At 35.4% G+C, this 24664-nt stretch overlaps 1 protein-coding gene across 1 annotated transcript in view; it reads right to left on the reverse strand.

Annotated features, from left to right (window-relative positions):
- The window catches only part of LOC133756651 (triadin-like), a 284878-nt gene that overhangs the window by 112858 nt on the left and 147356 nt on the right, over positions 1 to 24664 (reverse strand). The window contains exon 13 of the mRNA XM_062187259.1: positions 21787 to 21825. Coding sequence (XP_062043243.1) covers positions 21787 to 21825 — 39 coding nt within the window. The remainder of the gene's footprint in view (positions 1 to 21786; positions 21826 to 24664) is intronic.

A 24664-nucleotide genomic window follows, 5' to 3' on the forward strand; every position in this document is an offset into this window, starting at 1 on the left:
GAAAAAACTTTCAATGTGCATAGACAAAAAAGAATAAAGTTAAAAGCAGCATACTTGTGTTGATTATGTTCAGTCTGAATGATGGTAACATTCTATTAGACATTTGTGATTGAGATCTGTAAAGGATGTGATATAAAATCAGATTCATATAATCCAAGAATTATTTATTTTATGAGGGAAAGCAAACTGTAATTTTGATACATTGGTATTCTTATTGAAGTAGGAATTTGCTGAAAGTGAAATATAAAAGGTACATAGACATATATATATATATATATACATATATAAATAATAAAACCATTACTATGCATGATATAATACATTTAATATAAAACATTGGGGCCAGCATGTGGTGTAGTAGGTAGAGCTGCTGCTGCTCCACTTCTGATCCAGCTCCCTGCTGGTGGCCTGGGAAAAGTAAAGGAAGATAGCACAAGTGTTTGGGTCCCTGCCACACACTTGGGAGACCTTAATGAAGCTTCTGGATCTTGGTTTTGGACTGGCTCAGCCCTGGATGTTGTTGTGGAAAATCTCTCTCATTGTCTCTCCTTTTCTCTCTGTAACTCTGACCTTTGAATAAGTAAAGAAGTAAATCTTTACAAAAATATTTAATTATGGCTATTTTAGCTTTTTAAATTAGTTTCTATATTTTCTCTATTTTCCATGTTAATTTCTTTGTAATAAAATAACATATAAATATACTGTTTCCCATTTGTAGCTCTGTTTTTTCTTAAACTTTTAAAATCAAAAACACCTGGAGCTTGGGGCTGGGGCTATGGCACAGTGGGTTAAAGCCACATGCAATGCCAGCATCCCATCTGGGCTCACGTTCAAGTCTGCGCTGTTTCACTTGCACTTGCACTTGCTCATGTTCCTGGGAAAGCAGCAGAGGATCCCCCAAATGCTTGGACCCTGAACCCACGTGGGAGACCAACAAGATGGAAGATTCTCTCTCTCTCTTGCTCTCTGTGTCTCCCTCTCTCCCTGCAATTCTGACTTTCAATTAAATAAATATTTGAAAACATAAATAAAAATAAAAAAATATAGAGGTCATATGCAATGTATTAATGAAAGAAGTAAAGGAGAAATGAAGAGTCAAAATATTCTAAAATATTAGATACACAAATGATATCTAATATGCCTGTGACTATAGACTTGTAGTTCAGGCCACCAAAGTTTAGAGATGGGACACGGGCACTCCCTTGACTTGCATCCTCTGGTCTGCTTTAACAAAAACCAGGAGGAAAAGAAAGCTAGGCATTAGAAGCAATGGGTGGCAGGCCTATTAATGGCTGATCTGTACAGTGATCTGCCCTCAAGGAGACCCAACAGGCCAGTCCACTGCAGTGGCTTTCAATGTGGTAAGTCTGGGCTTCAGCAGAAGTCAGCTTGTGAAGAGCCCTGGCAGCTCTGCCAAGAGTTGGATCACTGGAAATGGACCTGCCCTGGAGTCAAAGGATGCCCAGGTCAGAGCCACAGATCTTATTGGCTCTAAGCTGAAAAGCCCTTCACTCAGCCCAACTTCCAAAGTGACCACTGCTGCTGAGGGGACGGCCAAGTAGGGTCAGCAACATTGCAGGCAGAACTGTAAATTTCTTGTTAGAGATGCCACCTGCCTTTACCTGGCCAGCTCTCCTCCCAGGCCAGCCAAGTAATGAAAGTCAACAGAGTGCCTTCCTCTAGGAGGTTCACACCTCCCTTAGGATATACCCCATGTGAAGAGATAGATAGGTCTGGGCCTCTTAACTTACAAGGCCTAAAGCCCACCAGATTATTATCAAGCCCCTTCTGTCAGGTTCTATCTGCCTCTCAATCAGAAAACTTAATTGTAGCTTAGACAGCACCTTTCTTAGCTCCTCTAATAATGACTCTGTCCTTTGTTCTAGACCCTGTCTAGCGCACTTGGGCCTCATTCCTTTGTAATCATAACCTCTACTCTACCACCAATGGCTCTACTCCCAACCTGTGTGTACTGATGGTCCTCTTCCCCACTCAATGCTGTATAATTGTTCTAACCTGGTAAATGCCACTCTTAGGATCATTGGTTACTATCCTCACCCTGTCTTTTATGACCTTGTCTAAATATGATCAGAGTCGGCGAACTTGGAAGGCTTTCCATAGCCTTGGCAACTCATGACGAGAGCCTAGGGTGGTTACTGGCACCATAAACCAGAGTGTCAATTTGTTGGGTCAACAACAGGAGCCACTGTGCACTTGCTCCTCATGTGGGATCTCTGTCCTTAATGTGCTGTACATTTTGATTTAATGCTATAACTAATACTCAAGCAGTATGTTTCACTTTGTGTTTCTATGTAGGTGCAAACTATTGAAATCTTTAGACTAAATTGATATAAAGAGAATTGAAAATGAATCTTGATGTGAATGGGCGGGGAGAGGGGGTGGGGGAGGGGAGGGTTGCGGGTGGGAGGGAAGTTGTGGGAGGGGGAAGCCATTGTAATCCCTAAGCTGTACACTGGAAATTTATATTCATTAAATAAAAGTTAAAAAAAAGTCATAGTAATTTGAAATTGTGGGTATAAAATAGTAACATGTGAAAGCAAAACTATCAAAAATGCTAAAATTTTGTAATAAAATGAAAAAAAAACTTTTGTGTAGTAAACTGGAAGAAGCAGTAGATGAGAGTTCCTAAGAGTTGTACTCTGGTTCTTATCCAGATTCTCATTTGCTATTGAAATTGACATTGCCTGTTTAGTTTCCTTTTTCAAAAATAAAATAAATATAGGAAGGTAAATCAAATGATTTCAATATTTTATCCAGGCCTAAAATTACATGTGTATTTATGTAAAATATTGATTCAAAATTTTAATACAATCCATACCAAACTTGTAATATAATTTCACACAGAAACAGAAAAATGAATATTAAAGTTTATATAGAACCAGAAAACACCACAAATACTTTAAAAAAATCCTGAGCACAAAATAGAAAGATGGAATCATCAAACATCCTGATGTTAAATATATTAAAAATCTATTGTAATCAGGAACAGTTTGCATTAAACGTGAATATTTAAGGCCAATGGGGAAAAACAACAGGGAAACAACAGTATTTTGATAAATGATTTTTGGAGCACTGGATACCCATAAGCAAAACCAAAAATGGAAATGGATTTTTATTTTATATCATATGCAATATCAACTGAAAATGAATGAAAGGTTTAAATATAAAAAAAACCTGAAAATTTACTGAAAGTGAACATGGAGGATATGGATGATATCAGTCTGGGTAATGATTTCTTGGATAGAACTTCAAAATATCAAGCAATAAAAGCAAAAATACACAAATGGGATTTCATCAAACTAAAAAGCTTATAAACTTAAAAAGAAAAAAAAAAACTAACAGAGTGAGTCTATGGATTTGGAGATACTATTTGTAAACCATATATCTGCTAAATGGCTATTATCCAAAATAAATAAGGAACTCAAAAATTCAACAGCAAGAAAATAAATAAACTGATTAAAAGCTGAGCAATGGAGCTTAACAGATATTTTTCAAAGAAGAGTTGTGAATGAGCACTAGATATATTTTTAAATACTCAATATCTATGATCATCTCAGAAATGCAAATCAACACTACAATGAGATATCATCTTACACCTATTATAACTATTAGAAGAAAAACAACTGATAACAAGTGTTGTTGAGAATGTGAAGAAAAGAGAACCCTTATGCATTTTTGATGAGATTGTAAAATAATATCTTCATTTTAGAAAATAATATGGTGGCTCCTCAAGATTACCATAGGATCCAATATGTCAAAAATCTATCTGCATTACCAATTTCATTTCAGCAGTGTTCACAATAGTCAATATGTGGAAATAAACTGTGTCAATTAACAGACATATATAAAAAAGGTGGTCTAGGGAACACTTCCAAACTCACTGTTGGAGGTCAGTATTTTTCTTAGATCTAAGACCAAACAAGAATACATCAATGAAAAACAGAGAATTTCAGAGTAAAATAAAGGTGCAAGAAGTCCTTATCACATAACTAGCAAACAAATCCAATGACATATCAAAAAGATCATCCATTCTAATTGAAAGGGATTTATCGTAAGGATGGAGGAATGTTTCAACATACATAAATCAGTAAACATGATATATCACAACAAACCTCTAATGGATAAAAATGGTAGTATTATCTCAATACATACAGAAAAAGTACTTAGTAAATGATAATATTCTTTCAAGATAAAAAGAATTTTAAAAATTGGGTTATAGAAGGAACTTAGGTCAATACACTGATGGATATATTAAATGAGTACAAAGAGAACATCATATTGAATGGAGAACCAGAAAAGATATCCAATTTCACCACTTTCATTAAATATAATTCTTTTAGTTGTAGCCACACGATGTAGGCAAGCAAAAGAAATAAAAGACATACACATCTAAAAGAAGGAAATGAAGTTATTTCTGTTTTCTGATAGCACGATTCTCTATATGGCAGAAACAAAAGACTCCACTAAGAGACTATCAGAACTAAGAAGAAAATTCAGCAAAGCTGCAGGACAAAATATCAACAAAATTCAGTAGCATTATTATACACCAGCTGTTCTTGCTGAGAAAGAACTTATAAGAACAACACAATTCATAATAATCACAAAATAACCTTGAGATAAATTTAATCAAGGATGTGAAATCTACAATATGAATTATAAAACACTAATGAAGGAAATAGAAGACATCATAAATGAGAAAAATAAAACCTTCCATGTTCAGTGATTGAAAGAAGTATTATTATAAAAATGTTCAAAATACCCAAAGCAATGTATAAATTCTATTCAATCTCAATCAAAGTTACAATCTTCAAAGACATAGTAAAGGAAATCCTAAAATTCACATAGAAACACAAAGTACACTAAATAGCTAAAAAAATATTGTGGAACAAAACAATGCCAGAGGCATCACAAACTTGAATATATACTACAGGACTATTTTAACCAAAGCAGCATGATACTGGTATAAAAATAAACACATGGATCAATGGAACAAAATAGAAACTCCAAGAATAAATCCACACATCTGTAACCAACTTATCTTTGACAAATATGCTCAAAATGTAGGATAGTCTCTTCAATAAACTGCATGGAGGAAAACAGATTTCCACACTTAGGCAGGTGAAAGAAAACCTCCACTTTCTACCCTATAAAAAAGTCAACTCAAAATGGATCCAGACTAAATACAAGACTTGAAGCTATAAAACTACAAGAGGAAAACCTGGGGGAATCATTCTAAGACACTGGTATAGGGAATAAGTTTTTACAAAAACAAAAAAGCACAATGAGAACAGAAATAGACAAATAGGATTGTATCAGCTCTTCAGCTTCTGAAAGCAAAGGAAACAGTTAACAAAGTGAAAAGACAGTTGACAGAACGGAAGAAAATATTTACAAACTATGCATTAGATAAATGTGTTCAGAATATAGAAGTGGTTCAAAAAATTCAACAACAAAACAAAAAATCCAGCTTAAAAAGAAGGTTGGCCAGCGCCGTGGCTCAACAGGCTAATCCTCCGCCTGGCAGCACCGGCACACTGGGTTCTAGTCCCGGTCGGGGCGCCAGATTCTGTCCCGGTTGCCCCTATTCCAGGCCAGTGCTCTGCTGTAGCCCGGGAGTGCAGTGGAGGATGGCCCAAGTCCTTGGGCCCTGCACCCCATGGGAGACCAGGAGAAGCACCTGGCTCCTGCCTTCAGATCAGCGCGGTGCGCTGGCAGCAGCACGCCAGCCGCGGCGGCCATTGGAGGGTGAACCAACGGCAAAGGAAGGCCTTTCTCTCTGTCTCTCTCTCTCTCACTGTCCCTCTGCCTGTCAAAAAAAAAAAAAAAAAAGAAAAAAGAAAAAAGAAAAAGGTCAAAGGATGGGAATAGGTTGTTTTTAAAAGAAGAAATACAAATGGCCAAAGGATGCATGGAAAATTACTCAAGATCATTCGCCACCACAGAAATGCACAATGAGGTATCATCTCACTCCAGTAAGAATGGCTATTATCCAAAAGCTAAAAATTAACAAATACAGTTTTGTTCTGCATTTCCATAATGGCTAGTGATATTGAGCATTTTTTCATATATTTGTTGGTGATTTTTATTTCTTTAGAGAATTGTCTGTTGAAGTCCTTTGCCCACTTCTTAATTGAAGGTAGTTGTATTTTTGATGTTCAGTTTTTTTAATTGCTGATATATTCTGGATATTAATTCTTTGTCAGATAAGTAGCTTGCAAATACTTTCCGCATACTGCAGACGTCTCCATTGATTATTTCCTTTGATATCCAGAAGTTTCTGAATTTGATTAAATTAAATTTTCTAGTTTTGCTTTTGCTACCTGTGCTTTGGGGATCTGATCCAAGACGTAATTTCCTACACCAGTGTCTTGCAGTGTTTCCCCTACATTTTCTTCCAGTAACAATAGTGTCAAGTCTTAAATTTAAGTCTTTTACCTTGAGTTGATTTTTGTATATGGTAAAAAGTAGAGACCTAATTTTGTTCTTCTACATTTATACATCCAGCTTTTCCAGCACCATTTATTGAAGAGATAATCTTTTCTCCAATGTATGATCTGAGCACTGTGTCAGAATCACTTGGCTGTATGTACATGCAAGCCAGGATGACGTATCACCTCCCTCCTGTCAGAATGGCTATTATCCAAAAGAGATAGAGCAACACATGCTGGCAAGAATGTAGAGAAATGGGAACTCTTAGTACACTGTTGATGGGAATCTAAATTAGTGCAGCCACTGTGGGAAACTATGTAGAATTAGTGAAATAATTGATTTTTAAACTCATCACCAAACACAAAAAATAATTATGTAAGGTGATTAATGTATTAATTAGTTGATTGGATTTTTCTACCATGTATACATTTATCAAAACATTGCATTGTGCCTCATGCACAATTACTTCTCAGTTAAATATAAATAAATATAAAAAGAAAAAAAAAGGATGCATGGATGGCAAATAAAAGCAAAAAATCCACATTAATTTAAACCTAAAGAGTACATCAATAAATAGGGAAACACAGGCAGATAAAAATCAAGCTGAAATGTTGCAGCACTAATTCCTCTTAGGTTTATTGCTTTTTAGAAAGTGTGTTTACTCAGTTCCTGATAGATTTTCTGCTGTGGGAGCATGTTTAAGTTTCAGGGCATATTAACAAGCTTGTTTTTAATACCATTGAGTCTATTCCAGATACATCTGTGTCCATAGCTCTTTAGTACAGAGCAGAAGCCGGCTCTGCTGTAAATACACGTCTTAGCTAGGATCATCTAACAAGCACTTTACCATTTAAATCGACATGAAGATTAATACCTAAATTCTGAATCCTCTGTACTGAATGAATAAGCTATTTGAAGAGGCAAGAAGCATCAGAAGATTTTTACCACATGCTTCAATTGGATTAAAATTTGCATTACGTTTTACTAGAAATCATTATTGTTCAGTTACATGGCTTATAAGGTTCTGTAAGCTTTTAATTATCAAGGTAAAGATGGAATCAGTAAATACAAATTTTAAATATATAAAACACAATAAAATAAAATGCCATGTGATCTGTATATGAATTTGAGTAAAAAACAAATATTTATTTTTTTCCTATTGGGATATTTTCATGTAGAAGCAGTTTCATTTATAAAATACACTATAACTGTTTCCTAGTTTAAACAATAATATTTATCTAATTTCAGTAACTTATTTTTACAGATTTAAGGGGAAATTATATGAGGGTAATTATTACTTATTTGTTGTTGGAAATCAGGAAGCAAAATAATAATTATTGCCTTGAGATTTTCCCTTTTGTCTTCTAAAATCCATTTGTTGGCAAGAATTGACTCCAATCATTGGAACTAAATACCTGGAGGCTATTTTTAATTCTTTTTAAAACAGATAAAAACATAGTTCATAGATTAAAGGTAAAATTGTTATTAATGTGTCCTTTATTTTTTGGAAAAAGAAAGTCTTGGAAGTGTAAGATAGTGTTTGAAAAATTCTTTAAGATCTACTATACTGAGGTTTGTGGCTGATGTGACTTTTTCATCCTCACTGGCCATAAATTGATTAAGTGTGGTGCTATTTTCTAGGCATCCATTATTTAGTTAAATTTCTTGACGCTAGACCACAATAAATTTCTTAGGCAACTTTTCAGTTGTTAACAAAGCATCTTTCTGTTAGTCACTATGTTCTAACAATCCATCTCAGTTCTATTTTTCCTGAACTGAATAGGAAGAGACACTTTGGGTCTTGTCCATTAATGTTCAACTGGATTTAAAGTGATGTTCACAAAACTGACTCCGGATGTTTTGTTTGCAGCATGATCAAGCATGATGAATTAAGTTAATACACAACTAATGGAGAAATAGAGATGCTAAATCAGAACCATTACTTTGAAATCTCTTTTTAAAGTATACAAATTGATGTAGCATTGACATCACATTGTAATTATTTAATCACTCATTCAGCACTGGAACAGCCTCCTGTAAATCTTAAGCAATTCGGTTTCCCAAAAATATTTAGGTTATCAAAATTATCTATCAAATAAAATTGAATTCTTCTGGATGATCTTAATTCTGGTCATAGCATAAAAATTAGATTTGTTTGAAAAGTCACACTAGGTACATTTCCTTCAAAGGGCATGCAGAAGGGACTAGATTCCAGAAGTTATACATATCTTTTGAAAATATGGGAAAGAATAGAATACAGAAGAATAAATGACTTTGTTTCACAAATGATAAACATATCTACACTTCTAAAGGAAAATAGCTAACCTTCAGGAAATAAAAAGATTTCAAGTTGAAATCATTAGTTAGTATTCATGCCTCCAGATACGTTTCTACTGTACCACATTTCACCTATTCTTTTAACCAGGATGCTAGAAGTTAATCGGAGATTGCTCTTTACATCCTGACATTCCTTATTCAATTGTCCACAGAGTTCTGTTGATTCTGTTTTTGAAATATATCTTGAGTATTTCGCCACCTGTCATTTCCTCCAGAATGATGACCTTCATTACAGCCTAAAATATACCACTTTTATTCTCCTCTTTCCCTTCTCACTTATGTTCTTTTCACCACCTCTCATCAAACCATTCTCAGTGAAACTTAATCTCTATCTCTCTCTGGAAAACACTCCTGACTTGCTATTATTCCAATGTCCCTACCCAAATGCATATAAAATGTAATTCCTACTGTGAGGTATCAAGAAGTGGGATCAGATGAGAGCATCCAGAATTGGTTAGGTCATGGGACACTACCATCATAAAAGGCTTAATCCATTCATAATCTAGTGGAATAGTGGAATTATGGTAAAAGTGGCTTTATTATAAAGTGAGTTCTCTTTGGCTTGTTTGCTCTCTCTTGCCATGTGATGATCACTGCCATATCATGAGTTAGCAGATGGCGAACAGATGCCAGTTCTCTGCTCATGAACTTCCAGATTGTGAGTAAGCAATCCTCTGTGATTTTTAAATTGCCCATCTTTAGGAATTTTGCTATAGTAACACAAAATGGACTAAGTCACTGACCTCTTTCTAGGATGGGTTAGAGGTACCTAATCTTCACTCTCAGGCTTTGATGTAAGCCATCATTTCTGTGCAATGTAATAATTTATTTTTTATTTTTATTTTTTGACAGACAGAGTTAGTGAGAGAGAGAGAGAGAGAGAGAGAGAGAGAGAGAGACAGAGAGAAAGGTCTTCCTTTTTTCTGTTGGTTCACCCCCCCACCCCCAATGGCCACTCCGGCTGGTGCACTGTGGCCAGTGCACTGCGCAGATCTGAAGCCAGGAGCCAGGTGCTTCCTCCTGGTCTCCCATGAGGGTTCAGGGCCCAAGCACTTGGGCCATCCTCCACTGCCTTCCCGGGGCACAACAACAGGGAGCTGGACTGGAAGAGGGGCAACCGGGACAGAATCCGGCACTCCAACCTGGATAGAACCTGGGGTGCCAGGGCCGCAGGTGGAGGATTAGCCAAGTGAGCCGCGGCGCCGGCCACAATGTAATAATTTATCATCATTTATTCATTTGCCTTCCTCAAATAAGTAGTGAAACTCAATAGGCATGGATTGCAATTCTCATCTTTGTGATCTTAGCATTGTACATTGTTTCACACATTGCATATAATAATTGTCTTTAATGAACAAATGATAATATCATGTGACATCTAGGACTACCCTAGTGAGAAATACATGCAAGAAAAACACCCACATAAGCAACTTATAAAAGATGCTGCTAAAATATTAAGGAATATTTTTTTAATTATACAGACCTTCCCTGAAATTACATCATTAACAAAAATCCTTCATTTTTATCTACAAAGTTGTTTTCAAAACTATGCTATGATAATTTTACTTTGAGATATTTAAAAATATATAGAATTTTTCATTGATATTGTTTGGGACTATTTCACCTAAGGAAAAGAGAAAATTCTGTCACATTTAGATTCAACAATTGGGTAATTTTCTATTGGAACAGAAAATGCCTTGGGGATCATTTTCAATTCATTAGCACTGTTGGGCACACCATTTTTATTTATTAAGATTTACTAAACTCCATCACCTTAAACATGTCTCTTCATACCTTACTCCATTAAGTGGTTAATACATGAATGGACATGTCTGATGGTCACCACAAAAACCATTATTTCTGCTCTGTTTTCTATTGTTCATACCTATCTCAGTGTCTGAACTTGAGAATATTCTGTTCTGAAATCAGGGATGGATGAAGAGAAGAGATGAATAGTTCATATTACTTATTTTCTTTTGTATTATACAAAAACAAGTAGATCTATGTCCCTTCCTTAACATGTTTTCTGTTAAAGAGTACTAAATTTAGCAATATATGAAATAAAATGGAAGATTTCCCCCATGCTCACCCACAAGAGGTATCAGAAGCCTCTTCTATGGGAATAGGATTTCATTATTAAATATCAACCCTCATTTAAGTCTCTCTCAAGACTAAAGCACTTCACTGGCTTGAGAACCATTTCAATAGAAGAATAACATTATGCTAATCCTCCGAATTAGAAAACAGAGCATGGTTTTATCAACCAGATCACCTACTGGGCATTGTAAATCATCTAAATTCATGTTTGGTCAGGAGAAAGATAAAAGGAAGATTTAGAATGGATTCAAATAATTAATGAAACTATATTGTTTTTGAATAACAAAGAAGACATAAACTAAGCAACAAGGGAAAGCTTGATTCTTATACATTTTCTTTTTTTTTTTTAACTTTTATTTAATGAATATAAATTTCCAAAGTACAGCTTATGGGTTACAATGGCTTCCCCCCTCCCATAACTTCCCTCCCACCTGCAACCCTTCCCTTTCCCGCTCCCTTTCCCCTTCCATTCACATAAAGATTCATTTTCAATTCTCTTTATATACAGAAGATCAGTTTAGTAAATATTAGGTAAAGATTTCAACAGTTTGCCCATATAGCAACATAAAGTGAAAAAACTACCATTGGAATACTAGTTATAGCATTAAATAAGAGTGTACAGCACATTAAAGACAGAGATCCTACATAATAGTTTTTTAAAAAAATTAATTTTCTATGCCATTTCCAATTTAACACCAGGTTGTTTTTTTTTTTCATTTCCAATTCTCTTTATATACAAAAGAACACTTCAGTATATAATTAGTAAAGACCTCATCAGTTTGTACCCACACAGAAACACAAAGTATAAAAAATACTGTTTCAGTACTAGTTATAGCATCACTTCACATTAGAAAACACGTTAAGGACAGATCCCACATGGGGTGTAAGTACACAGTGACTCCTGTTGCTGACTTAACAATTTGACACTCCTGTTCATGGCGTCAGTAATCTCCCTAGGCTCTAGTCATGAGTTGCCATGGCTATGGAAGCCTTTAGAGTTCGCTGACTTTGATCTTATTCCGATAGGGTCGTAGTCAAAGTGGAAGTTCTCTCCTCCCTTCGGAGAAAGGTACCTCCTTCTTTGATGGCCCCGTTCTTTCCACTGGGATCTCACTCACAGAGATCATTCATTTAGGTCTTTTTTTTTTTTTTTCCATGATATCTTGGCTTTCCATGCCTACTATACTCTCATGGGCTCTTCAGCCAGATCCGATTCTTATACATTTTCTAATGTTGTTTCAGTGCAATTCACTAACTAGCATGGACACAGAAAGCTGTCTAGTTGACGTGACTGCTAAAACACACAAACATCCAAAATGCTTATTTTAATTGAGTGCACTCTCACCATCCGGTTCTTCGATGGCAAGTCATACAACCTTCTATATAGCGATTTGCCTTACCAAACTGAAAGATTGCAAGTCAAATCCCATTACTACAACAATACTAAATCAGTTTTCAGATTGGTTTGAAATAAAAAACGAGGATTTTCATCCAAATATTTTAAGGGACAACAAAGATCATTTTTTGATTTCCATAAACTACAAAAGGAAGAAAATAAGTGTAAGGAACCTAAAAGTGAAAAATTGTAACTTTTGGAAGAGTATATAACTCAAGATGAACCATCATGACCAGTGACACATTGTTCACATAATAGAGCTTAATTATTTTTGATGAAGCTACATTATTCTCCATTTTTTTTCCTTTTAATAGAAAGGACGTGGATATTTCCCTAGGATCCGCATAGAATGCACCTCTCCTAAATTTTTTATTATTATTTATTTATTTATTTATTTTTCTTTGACAGGTAGAGCCATAGACAGTGAGAGAGAGAGACAGAGAGAAAGGTCTTCCTTCCATTGGTTCACCATCCAAATGGCCGCTATGGCCGGTGTACTCTGCCATTCCGAAGCCAAGAGCCAGGTGCCTTTTCCTGGTCTCCCATGTGGGTGCAAGGGCCCAAGCACTTGGACCATCCTTCACTGCCCTCCAGGGCCACAGCAGAGAGCTGGACTGGAAGAGAAGCAACCGGAACTAGAACCCGGCGTCCATATGGGATGCTGGCGCCGCAGGCAGAGGATTAACCAAGTGAGCCACAGCGCTGGCCCCTCCTCTCTTAAATTTTAAGCCAGCTGAGAAAACTGCCCTTGTTATAGACTGATTCAGAACCTACTAAGGAAAATGCACTAAATTGACTGAATTGACTACTAAACCAATATATAAATTTAATTAGAAAAAATTTCAAGATTCCAGCACTTGAGTCACATGAAACAACTTTTAAGAAATTTTAAGGCAAATGGCCAACAATAATTAATTTTTTCATATTTTGAAAGGGATACCGGATTTTCATTCTCAAATCTTGTCTAGTGTAGTTATTTGCATAAAATCTTAACTGGCTATTTTTGTGCCAGGAACCTGGCTAAATATTTTTTAATATATTTATTTTAACTTACAATTAGTTTTTAACAGATTCAATGTGATTTGTAGCTATGATTCTAAGGACATAATGATATTCTCTTCAGAAATACCTTAACATTTGTAGAAAACTCAAATAGATCAATTTCTCTATTAACAGATTCAGAAATAGGCTTCCAGGTCCATTTTACCACATAATTGTACTCAGATTTGTCCATTCAAAGACATTCATCTAACTTTTACTATGTGCTGGGAATTATTCCAGGTATAGGAAGTACATGAAATACACCCACAAAAACCCCTGCCTTGGCAGAGTCTCCTGTACTGATTTGTCACTGTCTACATTGTATCTAAGCTTTATTTAAGGCTTCTGATTCAAAACAGTCCATAATCCAATCTTTCTTTGTTTCCCTCCCTTTTCCTCAATCTTATTCTGTGTTTTTATAGTTCTATGTTTGGCATTAAAATAATATCCAGGGTATGCAGGCAAAAGAAAAGAACACTATTCTTCAGGTTACCTGGAAGTAAAAGATGACAAGTTGTAAAACTGGAAATCTCTCTCACTACCTTAGTAATCAGGCTAATTATGTGAATGAGGTCACTAGTATGTTGAAAAAGCCAGGACATCATATCTATAAACTTTGTAGCATGGTGATCCACTTGAACATTATGAATCTATTTTCTCACCTATAATCTTGGAAAAATAATTAAACTAAAATGCTAGTCAGTATTTTACTTTATGGGATCATATTATACATGTATATGAATGAACCATCTTGATTAAGCAATTAATTATTCCACCAGAATTAGTTGCTTTCTTAATTTTCAGGATTTGGCTCCATATATACTAAACAAATATCTTTGTTCTAACAGGATTAAAATCATCATAACTTTCCAAATTAAATATGTGCTTAAGACAAATTCCGATTGTTTAGCTGTTGGTTCATAAATAGATTTACATGACTACCTTTAAGGAATATTTATGTAGTATTTATCACATACTTACTTACTAGAAATTATTGATTAAAAAAATGCTTTTTTTTGTTTTTAATCAGGAAGAAAATGACCATCACTATTCTTTCAAGAATATTCAATTAAATATACTTTCCTCTTATTTTAAGAAAAAATAAAATGTAATACTAAATTTTGAAATCATAATTTCTGAATATGAATTTATTATATATTAACATATCTTCATTGTTATGAAACACAATTTCAACATTGTTTTTAATCATTCTGATTTATAATTTTTTCTTGACATATGTTGTCAGAAATTTTTCACAAATTCTAATTTCTTTGCTCTTCCTACTGGTAGCTTCCTCAAACTGCTTAAATACAGGCGTGCCACTTTTTTGCAGTGTGTTTACCTGAACACTCCTATTTAAATACAAAAATGTATTATGATAAAATAAATTTAAGAAATATCAGGTGAAAAAAGTTCTTTTTTAATCATGAGACATTCCTAATGTTCTCATATACATATGTGATGAACTTCAAACTTAATTATCCTGTACAAGTTTTCATGTATCAATAATTAATATAATATAAACTTCTTACAGAATACACTGTCAAAGTTCAAAAAATAACCTAACAGTGTAAAATATTTCTTCTTAACGCCAATGTTGATATTACCAATTTAAACTCTTATTAATAACATTATTTAATATTAATTAATAATGCTAACATCATTAGTATTTTCAAAGAGCTTCATGGGTGAATGATTTTTAAAATTTAAAAATAATTCCACAATTAATATTAGTCATGGCTATATGAAGTTTTGAAAGTAAACAGTTAATTAGTTGTATCTGAATTTCTAATGTCTTTACTCTCTGTCCATACCATCTTTATATTGCTCAGTGCTTAGCTGAACTATTAAAATTATAGTTTTTAAATGAAAATGACTTAATTCAAGTCCTTATAACTGAAAGCCTCTGCCTACAGTGCCAGCATCCCATATGGGCAACTCCACTTCCAATCCAGCTCTCTGCTATGGCCTGAGAAACAGTAGAAGATGGCCCAAGTCCTTGGGTCTCTGTGCCAATGTGAGAGACCTGGAAGAAGCTCCTGGCTCCTGGCCCAGACTGTCCAGCTCTGGTTGTTGCAGCCATTTGGGGGGATGAACCAGCAGAAGGAAGATTTTCTCTCTCCCTCTGCCTCTGCCTCTCTAATTCAGACTTTCAAGTAAATAAATAAATAAATAAAAAATCAAAAACAAAAAAACAGAATTGGGAGGTCAAAATGGACTTCTCTAATTTGCAAGTGTCTGCAGAACATCTCTATGTGGATGCCCAGATTCCCTTTGCAACTTCCACACTTGATTACTTTCTCCAACCTCTCACGTTTGAGACCTGGGAGTTATATATAGCTCATGTTATCAGATCAAGTTTTTCTTGTGAAGCTGCTTGACAACTACAAAAGCAGTTATAACAAAGTACAGGCAGAATAATTGTGTTTTTCAAGCATATGCAGTCACATCCCTGAAGCAATATATGACATAACATCATTAGTATTTTCAAAGAGCTTCATGGGCGAATGATTTTTAAAATTTAAAAATAATTCCACAATTAATATTAGTCATGGCTATATGAAGTTTTGAAAGTAAACAGTTAATTAGTTGTATCTGAATTTCTAATGTCTTTACTCTCTGTCCATACCATCTTTATATTGCTCTCATTTTTATTTTATAATAATTATAAAAAGATTTTTGATTTAGATCTCTGATTTTAAATTCTTTTATAAGATTTCACTCTGTATGTCATTGTAAGACTAATGATACCATGTTATTATCATTCATGTTCTCAAGAATCTAAATTACACTTTGACCTTCTAAGCCCATCCCAGGATTTCAAGGCTCCTCTCGTACGGCTGAATCCTTCTGCTACAATTTTCTTCAATTTCTCATATGACTGCTGTACTCAACGCGGGCTCTAGGCCACCTTCTAAACACAGAACCATTTATTGAAACTCAATGAATTACTAAGCATGACCTCTTATTTCACGTGATAACATTTTTTGGTAAATCTGATGGTCTTCATTCAGTAAATAAGGAAATTGAGGTGCAAAAATATTAAGTAATTTCAGTCGCAACTCTAGCTAGTGATGAAGAACCAAATTCATATCATCATATGATAAAGCTAGCATTGTTTACACCACACTTTATAACTCTCAGCTGCTCGTCTGTATTCTTAAAATCCTGATTTAAATGCTTTATCACCATGAAGCTCTCATAGATTGCTATACACTGTAGGAGTGCCTCCTCTCCCTACCTCTGAGAGCACACCTCAATAATATAATGGCTAAATAGCCACCATTCAATAGTTCATGTGTATTTCCATGAATATGAACCTTGGAAATGGAAATAATACCTTACTAATATTTGTGAACTCTGTATTCCTAAGCATAATCCTGAGCATGTGGCAGTGGTATTAGCATTAAAAACGCTTTTGATATACTGATGGTTGATTATAATTTATAAGATACAACAGTAAAGCCAATTTCTATCAACAGACAAATACTCAGATATAAATATTTAATGTAAACTAAGAATAGGAAACTTATAGTGCATATGTTGCTTTACCTAATTTGTGTCAATAGTAAAATACAATATTATGCTTACAGGAAGAGCCAACAGAAAGCACCTTCTATTGGATTAGTAAGCTTTCATAGACACAGGTAGGGTGCCAACAATAGTAGGACAGTTTTATGTGCAGTTTTTCCTTCTGTAGGTATACTTAATATTTAATGATAATTTTTGATATAAATACTCAACATGTAATCTATCCCCATTATATATTTCTTCTACAGTTTACAATTATTAATTTTCCTATTGATCTCCCAGAGAACAGAGTCTCATAATTTGTAAAGTCATTTAAAACTCTTGTGTTTAATTATCAAAAATAAAGAGTTGGGGGCTGGTGTTGTAGTACAATGGTTTAATCCACTGTTTGCAATAACAGCACCCCATATCTAATGCTATTTGGAGCCCTGGCTACTCTATATCTGATCCAACTTCTTGCTAATGCTCCAGGGAAAGCAGTGGAAGAGGGCCAAAGTACTTGGGCCCTGTTACCCAAGTGGGAGACCCTAATAGATTTCTTGGTTTCTGGCATCAGCCTAACCCAGACGTGGCTGCTGTGACCAGTTGGGGAGTGAACCAGCAGATGGAATATATTTCTCTCTGTCTCACACACTCTCTCTCCTCCTTCCTTTTCTCTCTCTGCCTTTTAAATAAATAAATGCAAATGACAATAATCCTGGTTAACATTTAACATACACACAGAAAGGTGAATTACCATGACTACTTAAGTGCAGATTAAAATTTGTGTAAATGAATATATGCAAATACTTTAAGAGCAATAATATGAATAATGCATTTTCACTGTACAGAGAAACATAAGTATAGTTATATTTTTTTTTGTATAGGTAGATGTAGACATATAAGTCTGCTTATATAGATATAAAATACTAGGGTTAACAAGATTGTAATTAACTGGGATTTTCTTCAGGGATTATAGTTTCCTTTTTTTCTGCCCTTTTTACCTCCCAACTTTTATCACCTAATTTCTTAGATTTTTCACATGGAAATCTACTTTTAGAAAGTGTATTTTTAGAGTATTGAGCTGGCATTGCTCCAGAGTGAGACAAACTGCCTCTTGGGACGCTGATCAACATCTTGGTGATGGTTCAAATCTCACCTTCTCTTATACCAAATCACATTCCTGCTAATGTGCCTGGGGAAGCGTCGGAGGATGACGCACATATTTGGGCCTCAGTCACCCGAGGGAGAGACACAGATTAAGTTCCTGGCTCTTGAGTTTGGCTAAGTGCAGCCCTGACTATGTGGCCATTTGGGCAGTGAACCAGCAACTGAAAGATCTCAATCTTTGTCTTTCTCTCTCTCTTTCCCTTTTAAAAGGCAGAGATATCTTATTTTACAAGTTTTTGAAAATTAACAGGCAATAAAGTAACGGATTTTCTCCCTAAAGAATATTTTTGTACTTAACTAGTAGGAGAAAAATGGGTTGAATCAACTATGCTAAACCATATAAAACTACTGATTTTGAGAACAAAATTGGTTGAATGTACGTTAAAGGCTTACTTGGTCATAAGAATAAGTTTTATAAATTTTTCATGTTCTGATTAGGGCTTCTGAATTTCAAATTCCTCCCATTGTATTTTGTAAACCTTGTTCAATTGCCCAATAGATTTATAAGGAGCAGTATGGGATCATCATTCCATTGCTTTAGTGTGCTTATCCAAAATATACTACCAGGGAGCAGTTTTGTGGCTTAGCAGGTAAAGCCGCCACCTGCAGTGCCGGCATCCCATATGGGCGCTGGTTCGAGTCCCAGCTGCTCCACTTCCAATCCAGCTCTCTGCTATGGCCTGGGAAAGCAGTAGATGGTGGCCCAAATCATTGGGTCCCTGCACACGCGAGGGCGACCAGGAAGAAGCTCCTGGCTCCTGGCTTCAGATCAGTGCAGTTCCAGCCCTTGTGGCCAATTGTGGAGAGAACCAGTGGATGGAAGACCTCTCCCTCTCTCTCTCCTTCTCTGCCTATCCTTCTCTCTCTGTGTAACTCTGGCTTTCAAGTGAATAAATAAATCTTTAAAAATATATACTACCAGAAAACATGCAGTCTATTTTAATTTTAGTGTCTATTTTATTGCCAATTACTTTTCATCTGTGTAAATGCATCCGATTGATATTTGACAAAGGTACCCACAATATACATTGGAGAAAAGATAGTCTTTTCAATAAATGATGCATACATACATACATACATAATATGCATACATATATAAGTAGAAGAATGAATTTGCATCCCTACTTCTCACTTTGAACAAAAATCAACTCAAAATGTATCAAAGACCTAAATGAAAGACCAGAAATTATGAAGTCACCAGAAGAAAATTTAGGGGAATTGCTTCAAGACATTACTTTGGACAATGATTTCTGGCTAAGATCACAAAAGCACTGGTAATGAACACAGAACTAGACAAAAGGGATTATATCAAACTCAGAAACTTCTGTAAAACAATAGAGGGAAGAAACTTCTGAAGCAGTGGGAGAAAATTATTTAAAAGTTACTTCTCTGACAAAGGCTTAATTTTTTGAATAAACCAGGAACTCAAAAAAAAAAAAAAAGAAAGAAAATCAACAAAAGCAAAAACAAGCCAGTTCATTTAAGACATGGGCAAATGACCTGAAAAGACAGTTCCCAAAAGAAGAAATACAATGCTCAACAAGTATATTTTTAAAAATGCTTACAGCCAACATAATGGCATAGGTGGTAAAGCCACTGCCTGTGATGCCTGCATCACTTATGTGTGCTAGTTCATGTTCTAGCTGCTCCACTTCTGATGCAGATCCTTGCTAAAAGCCTGAAAAAAGCAGCAGAAGATGGCCCAAATGTTTGGGCCCCTGCTACCCACGTGGGAGACCCAGATGAAGTTCCTGGCTACTAGCTTTGGTCTGCCAGAGCCCTGGTTGTTGCAGCAATTTGGGGACTCAACCAGCAGATGAAAGACATCTCAATCTCTGTGTCTGTCCCTCTCTCTCATACTGACTTTCAAAAATATAAATAAATCTGTAAAACAAATGCTCAGTCACTAAGCAGCAAGGAAATGCAAATCAAAACCACAATTAAGTGTTAATTCAGCCCTGTTTGAATGAATATTATCCAAAAAAGAGGGTAAGAAATGCTGATGAGGATATGGAAAAAGGAAATTTTTTAAAAGATATATTTATTCATCTGAAAGTCAGAATTACACACACAGAGAGGCAGAGGCAGAGGCAGAGGGCAAACAAGTAGAGAAGTCTTCCATCTGCTGGTTTACTCCCCAGATGACTGAAATGGCCAGGGCTGGGCCAGAACAAAGCAAGGAGTCAATAGCTTCATTTAGGTCTCCCACATGGGTGCAGAGGCCCAAGCACTTGGGCCATATTCAGCTGCTTTCCCAGATGCATTAGCAGGGATGTGGATCTGAAGAGGAGCAGCCTGGACCTGAACCAGCACCCATAAGAGATGCCAGCTCGGTGGCTTTACTGGCTTTATTGCCCCAAATAAAAGGGAATTCTTATACACCATTGATAGGAAAGTAAATTAACACAGAGCCACTATTAAAATAGTGTGGAGATTTCTTTAAAAAGTAGAAATAGAACTGCCAAATGTGCTAGTAATCCCAGTACTGAGTATGTATCCTAAAAAGATAAGGAATTAACCAAGTAATACTTCATCAAATGAATGAAAAAAGAAATATATGCATATATATATATATATAAACACTATATTTCATATATGACTCTGTGTGTATGTGTGTGTGTATGTGTGTGTGTTTATAGATATAGCATATATGCTCTCCCTCATATGTGGGAGCCAAAAACTCCAAAAAGCAAACAAAAAAGAAACTGAATCTAAACACAGAATGTTGATTACTAGAGATGGAGTAGGCAGGCATACAGGTTAAAATCCATTAGGTTTGTGAGCTAGAAGACCACGTCTTCGCTACGCCCCTGTGTGACCTCACACCCTACCTGATACCTTCACCATGCCCCTGTGTGACCTTATGCCCCACCTGGCCACACCTGGGCTCCCACCAGCCAATCAGGTTAATTAACCACTCCCCTTTGGAAATGGGTTAAAAGCCTGGGACACCCTGTTTCCCAGCCCTTGGCCCTTGTTTTTTTCCCTGGCCTCATGCCAGAAGGGGCTTGCTGTAGCCCTGCGCCTCCAGGGCCCATGGCCATCAGGCCACCTGCCCTAGGCTTCCTGGCTTAGATGCTCCTCCATGTGGCTGGTTCCTGGTGCTCGGTATGAACCCAGATTTACCTCTCTCTCTTAAATAAAGCTCTCACCCTCCTATTCATCTTTCTCACTAAATAAAAGCCTAAAATGTTCCATGCTGCTTCGTTTATCTGTGCCAGTATTCAGAATTCTTTAAATGTTAGGTAAGAACCCTTTTGGGCTTATTAATCTTGGAGATTTATTAATAAGCATATGGTGAAATCATGTGGCACGCTGAATTCCGGTAGCATATGTGGCACCCCAGATAGCGCTCCTGGGGAACTCTAAAGGGCCACATATTTGTATAAATTTTAGGGGGTCATCTCCGATTTCAGAGGCTTAGAGAAGAGAGAGAAATAGAGGGGATTTGGATTTTACAAAGTGAGGGAAGATGGTTGTAGTTCACTGATCGTGAGGATATTATACTTACATGAGATCTTAATAATAGGTGAATCTGGGTTTAAATTTATATGGAAACTCTGTACCACTATACAGCTTTTATTTTGTAAATTTTAAACTGTTCTGAAATGAAAAGTGTTTTCCAAAAAAGTATTTGGGGAGAGTATATCAAGGTTTTTTTTGTTTTTTTTTTTTCTCTTACTGTTTTACATTTCTCAAGGCTTGAATTAGCATTTAGTATAAAATCTGCCATGTTCAGATCAACTAAGACATTTATTTAAAGAACCATCTTAGAGTATCCTTACCTGGTTTGGTTGTCTTTTCATCTTTTTTAGTTTCAGATTCTGGGGGAAAACATACAGACACACACACACACACAAACATGGAAAAATAAGCGTTTGAATTAATAATAAATAGTAAATGGATTATGGCAAGTTTCATAGATGTTCCTAGTCTGTTTTCAATTTCAGATACAGTTACACAATTTTATCAAAATATTAATGGAACACATATCTTTATTGATTATAAATTAACAAATAAAATTACTCCAATTTAAAATTCAGTTTGCTAAAATATTTCATACTAATAAAGAAATCTGACATCATGGTTTTAATAAGAGCTAATATCTTGTGAGTCCTGAGTTCTCCAATATTGCAGATAAGGAAATTAAAAGCTTCTCCAAAAATAAGTATAATATTTTTTCTAATCCAACCAGTTTTCTATTTTTGACTATCATACGTCCAGTTCATAGAGCTCCATCTGGTGGTTAACTTAATAGTTTTAAAATGATACAATGTTTTATCATTACCTCTATGACTATTAATACTATCAAATAAATTAAATCAGCTTATGTTCAGTATAATAATATACATAATCACTAAAATTAAATATTTCGTGTTGTTGTCATAGCATAATTCCTTTTGTACAGATATCCTACATTTGAACATATTAGTAAAGAATATACAGTTTTAAAAACACTATTCAATTATTACTTTTGGTTCCATCCTGACCAATGTGAGTTGACAATGTTCTCATGTTGTCAGTCCATCCATTTACTTAACCAGTCTTTCGAAGACTTTATAGTTCTCCCCTTACAGGCATAGAATTAATGTTTTGTTTCATGGAAGAGTTCTACATATGGTCACTCCTGTTTCAAACAGAAAAAGGCCTGATTTCATAGTTGGCTGCTTATCAAGAATAGACCATATAACAGGGACATAGTTAGCTATCTTTATTCAAATTTTAGCTTAAAAGGTTTCAACTTTTTGAAATTGTAATGAGAAAAAATAGGCCTCATTTGTTTAAGTGAGGTACTTTATTTAACAGAGAATTACATAGTCATTCGCACCCTACTTCCTATAATACTTGAACACACAATCTGTAAAAAGTGCTGTTAGCGCTATTATTGCACTTTAACACTTTTTGTACATATATTATCATTTTAGGTAACACATTTCACTTAATTGGTTAGATCATATCCTATTTTTAGTGTTTTCTATGATCCCAAATAGTATATGAAGTATATACTATATGAGGTATATACTATATGAAGTATAACCCTGCCTTTAGAGTTTGAGCTTCCTTAAGACAAAAACTATTTATTGATTACAGAGTGCCAGTATTTGGTGTAATATCTAATATGTGGTATATGTTCAATAAATCTTGCTGAATAAGTTAATGAGTAAAGAAAATAATAATTAAAGAAGGACCAAATGCTCCCTCTTTTGTGTCTTTAGTTCTAGATTAAATTGATTCATATTTTGTTTCTAGATCTAGAAGTAAGCATTCAATTTCACATAGATTTTACATTTATAATTTACTTTAGAAACCTTTTTTAAAAAATTGGGTGGTGGCCAGCGCCGTGGCTCACTTGGCTAATCCTCCATCTGCGGTGCCAGCACCCCAGGTTCTAGTCCCAGTTGGGGCACCACATACCAGTCCTGGTTGCTCCTCTTCCAGCAGAGGATGGCCCAAGTACTTGGGTCCCCGCACACGCATGGGAGACTGGGAAGAAGTACCTGGCTCCTGGTTTCAGATGGGCGCAGCACCGGCTGTAGTGGCCATTAGGGGAGTGAGCCAACAGAAGGAAGACTTTTCTCTCTCTCTCTCTCTCTCTCTCTCTCTCTCTCACTGTCTATAACTCTCTCTGTCTCTCTTTCGCACTAACTCTGTCTGGAAAAAAAAAAATTGGGTGATAATCTTTCTATGCTCAATCATAGCAAATATCACCTTCATTAATTTTGTGATTCCTTCAATTATTGTGTTTCCTGATGTTGTATGCTTTATTTCAGTCACTTTAGGTTAATGTTAAGTCATTTGTATTTCCTTATTCTGAAATAAATCACTTATCTTTTCTTGGTGGTGAACTAAATTAAGCTTTGAAGAAAAGGGAACATCTCTCTATTTTCTATTAATGATTTCATCTTTATTGAATTTACTATGAAGTCAACAATACAGTTTAAACTTGAGAGCAAAAAGAAAAAAATGTAATAAAAAGCATGAATGTTTGTGGGTTAATTATTATAGTCTAACTACTGGTAAATTGCTAAGTTGGATTATTCCATTATTGTATAAAGTAAGTGGTATTTGTCTCCCATCTTGCAGGTGAGAGACTCAAAGGCTTACAGAGGTCAAGTAATTTGCAGATACTCATCCAACCGTCAAATTGCAGAAATAGGGCTTCATCTTCCCAGCCTGTTCCCTTTCACCACAGGGAATATCCCAAGGACAGATAGAATGATCCTGGTCTTGTTATGAGTTCTCAGTTTTTGATGTGTCACTGATTTAAATATTTAAATATTTAAATTTTTAAAATAAATTCCCAGAACCTCAAATCTTTTCTTCCTAGAAAAGGGTTCACCAGCCCTTTGCCCATCAAGTCAGAGTATCTATCTAAAAGAACCTGGCACTCACTCTATAAATCACATATTTAAAACCTTGAAATGGAATAATCACAGTCTTATTGTTCTTCAAAAGGTTACTGGAAAACAGAAAGTTGAGGAGAAATTTTTATCCACTTTGTGAACAAAACTTTCAGAACCTACTTTATGAAACATAAAAAAATTTTATAAGCACTTCTATCCAGCTTATAAGCCCATTATCCAACTTGCATAAGGCTGTCACTATGGTAGAACTGCTGCTTTTTTTTATGTTACATAAACAGTAATACCAAGATGACTTCAT

Source organism: Lepus europaeus, chromosome 3 (assembly GCF_033115175.1).
Source record: "Lepus europaeus isolate LE1 chromosome 3, mLepTim1.pri, whole genome shotgun sequence".
NCBI classification, from domain to species: Eukaryota; Metazoa; Chordata; class Mammalia; order Lagomorpha; family Leporidae; genus Lepus; species Lepus europaeus.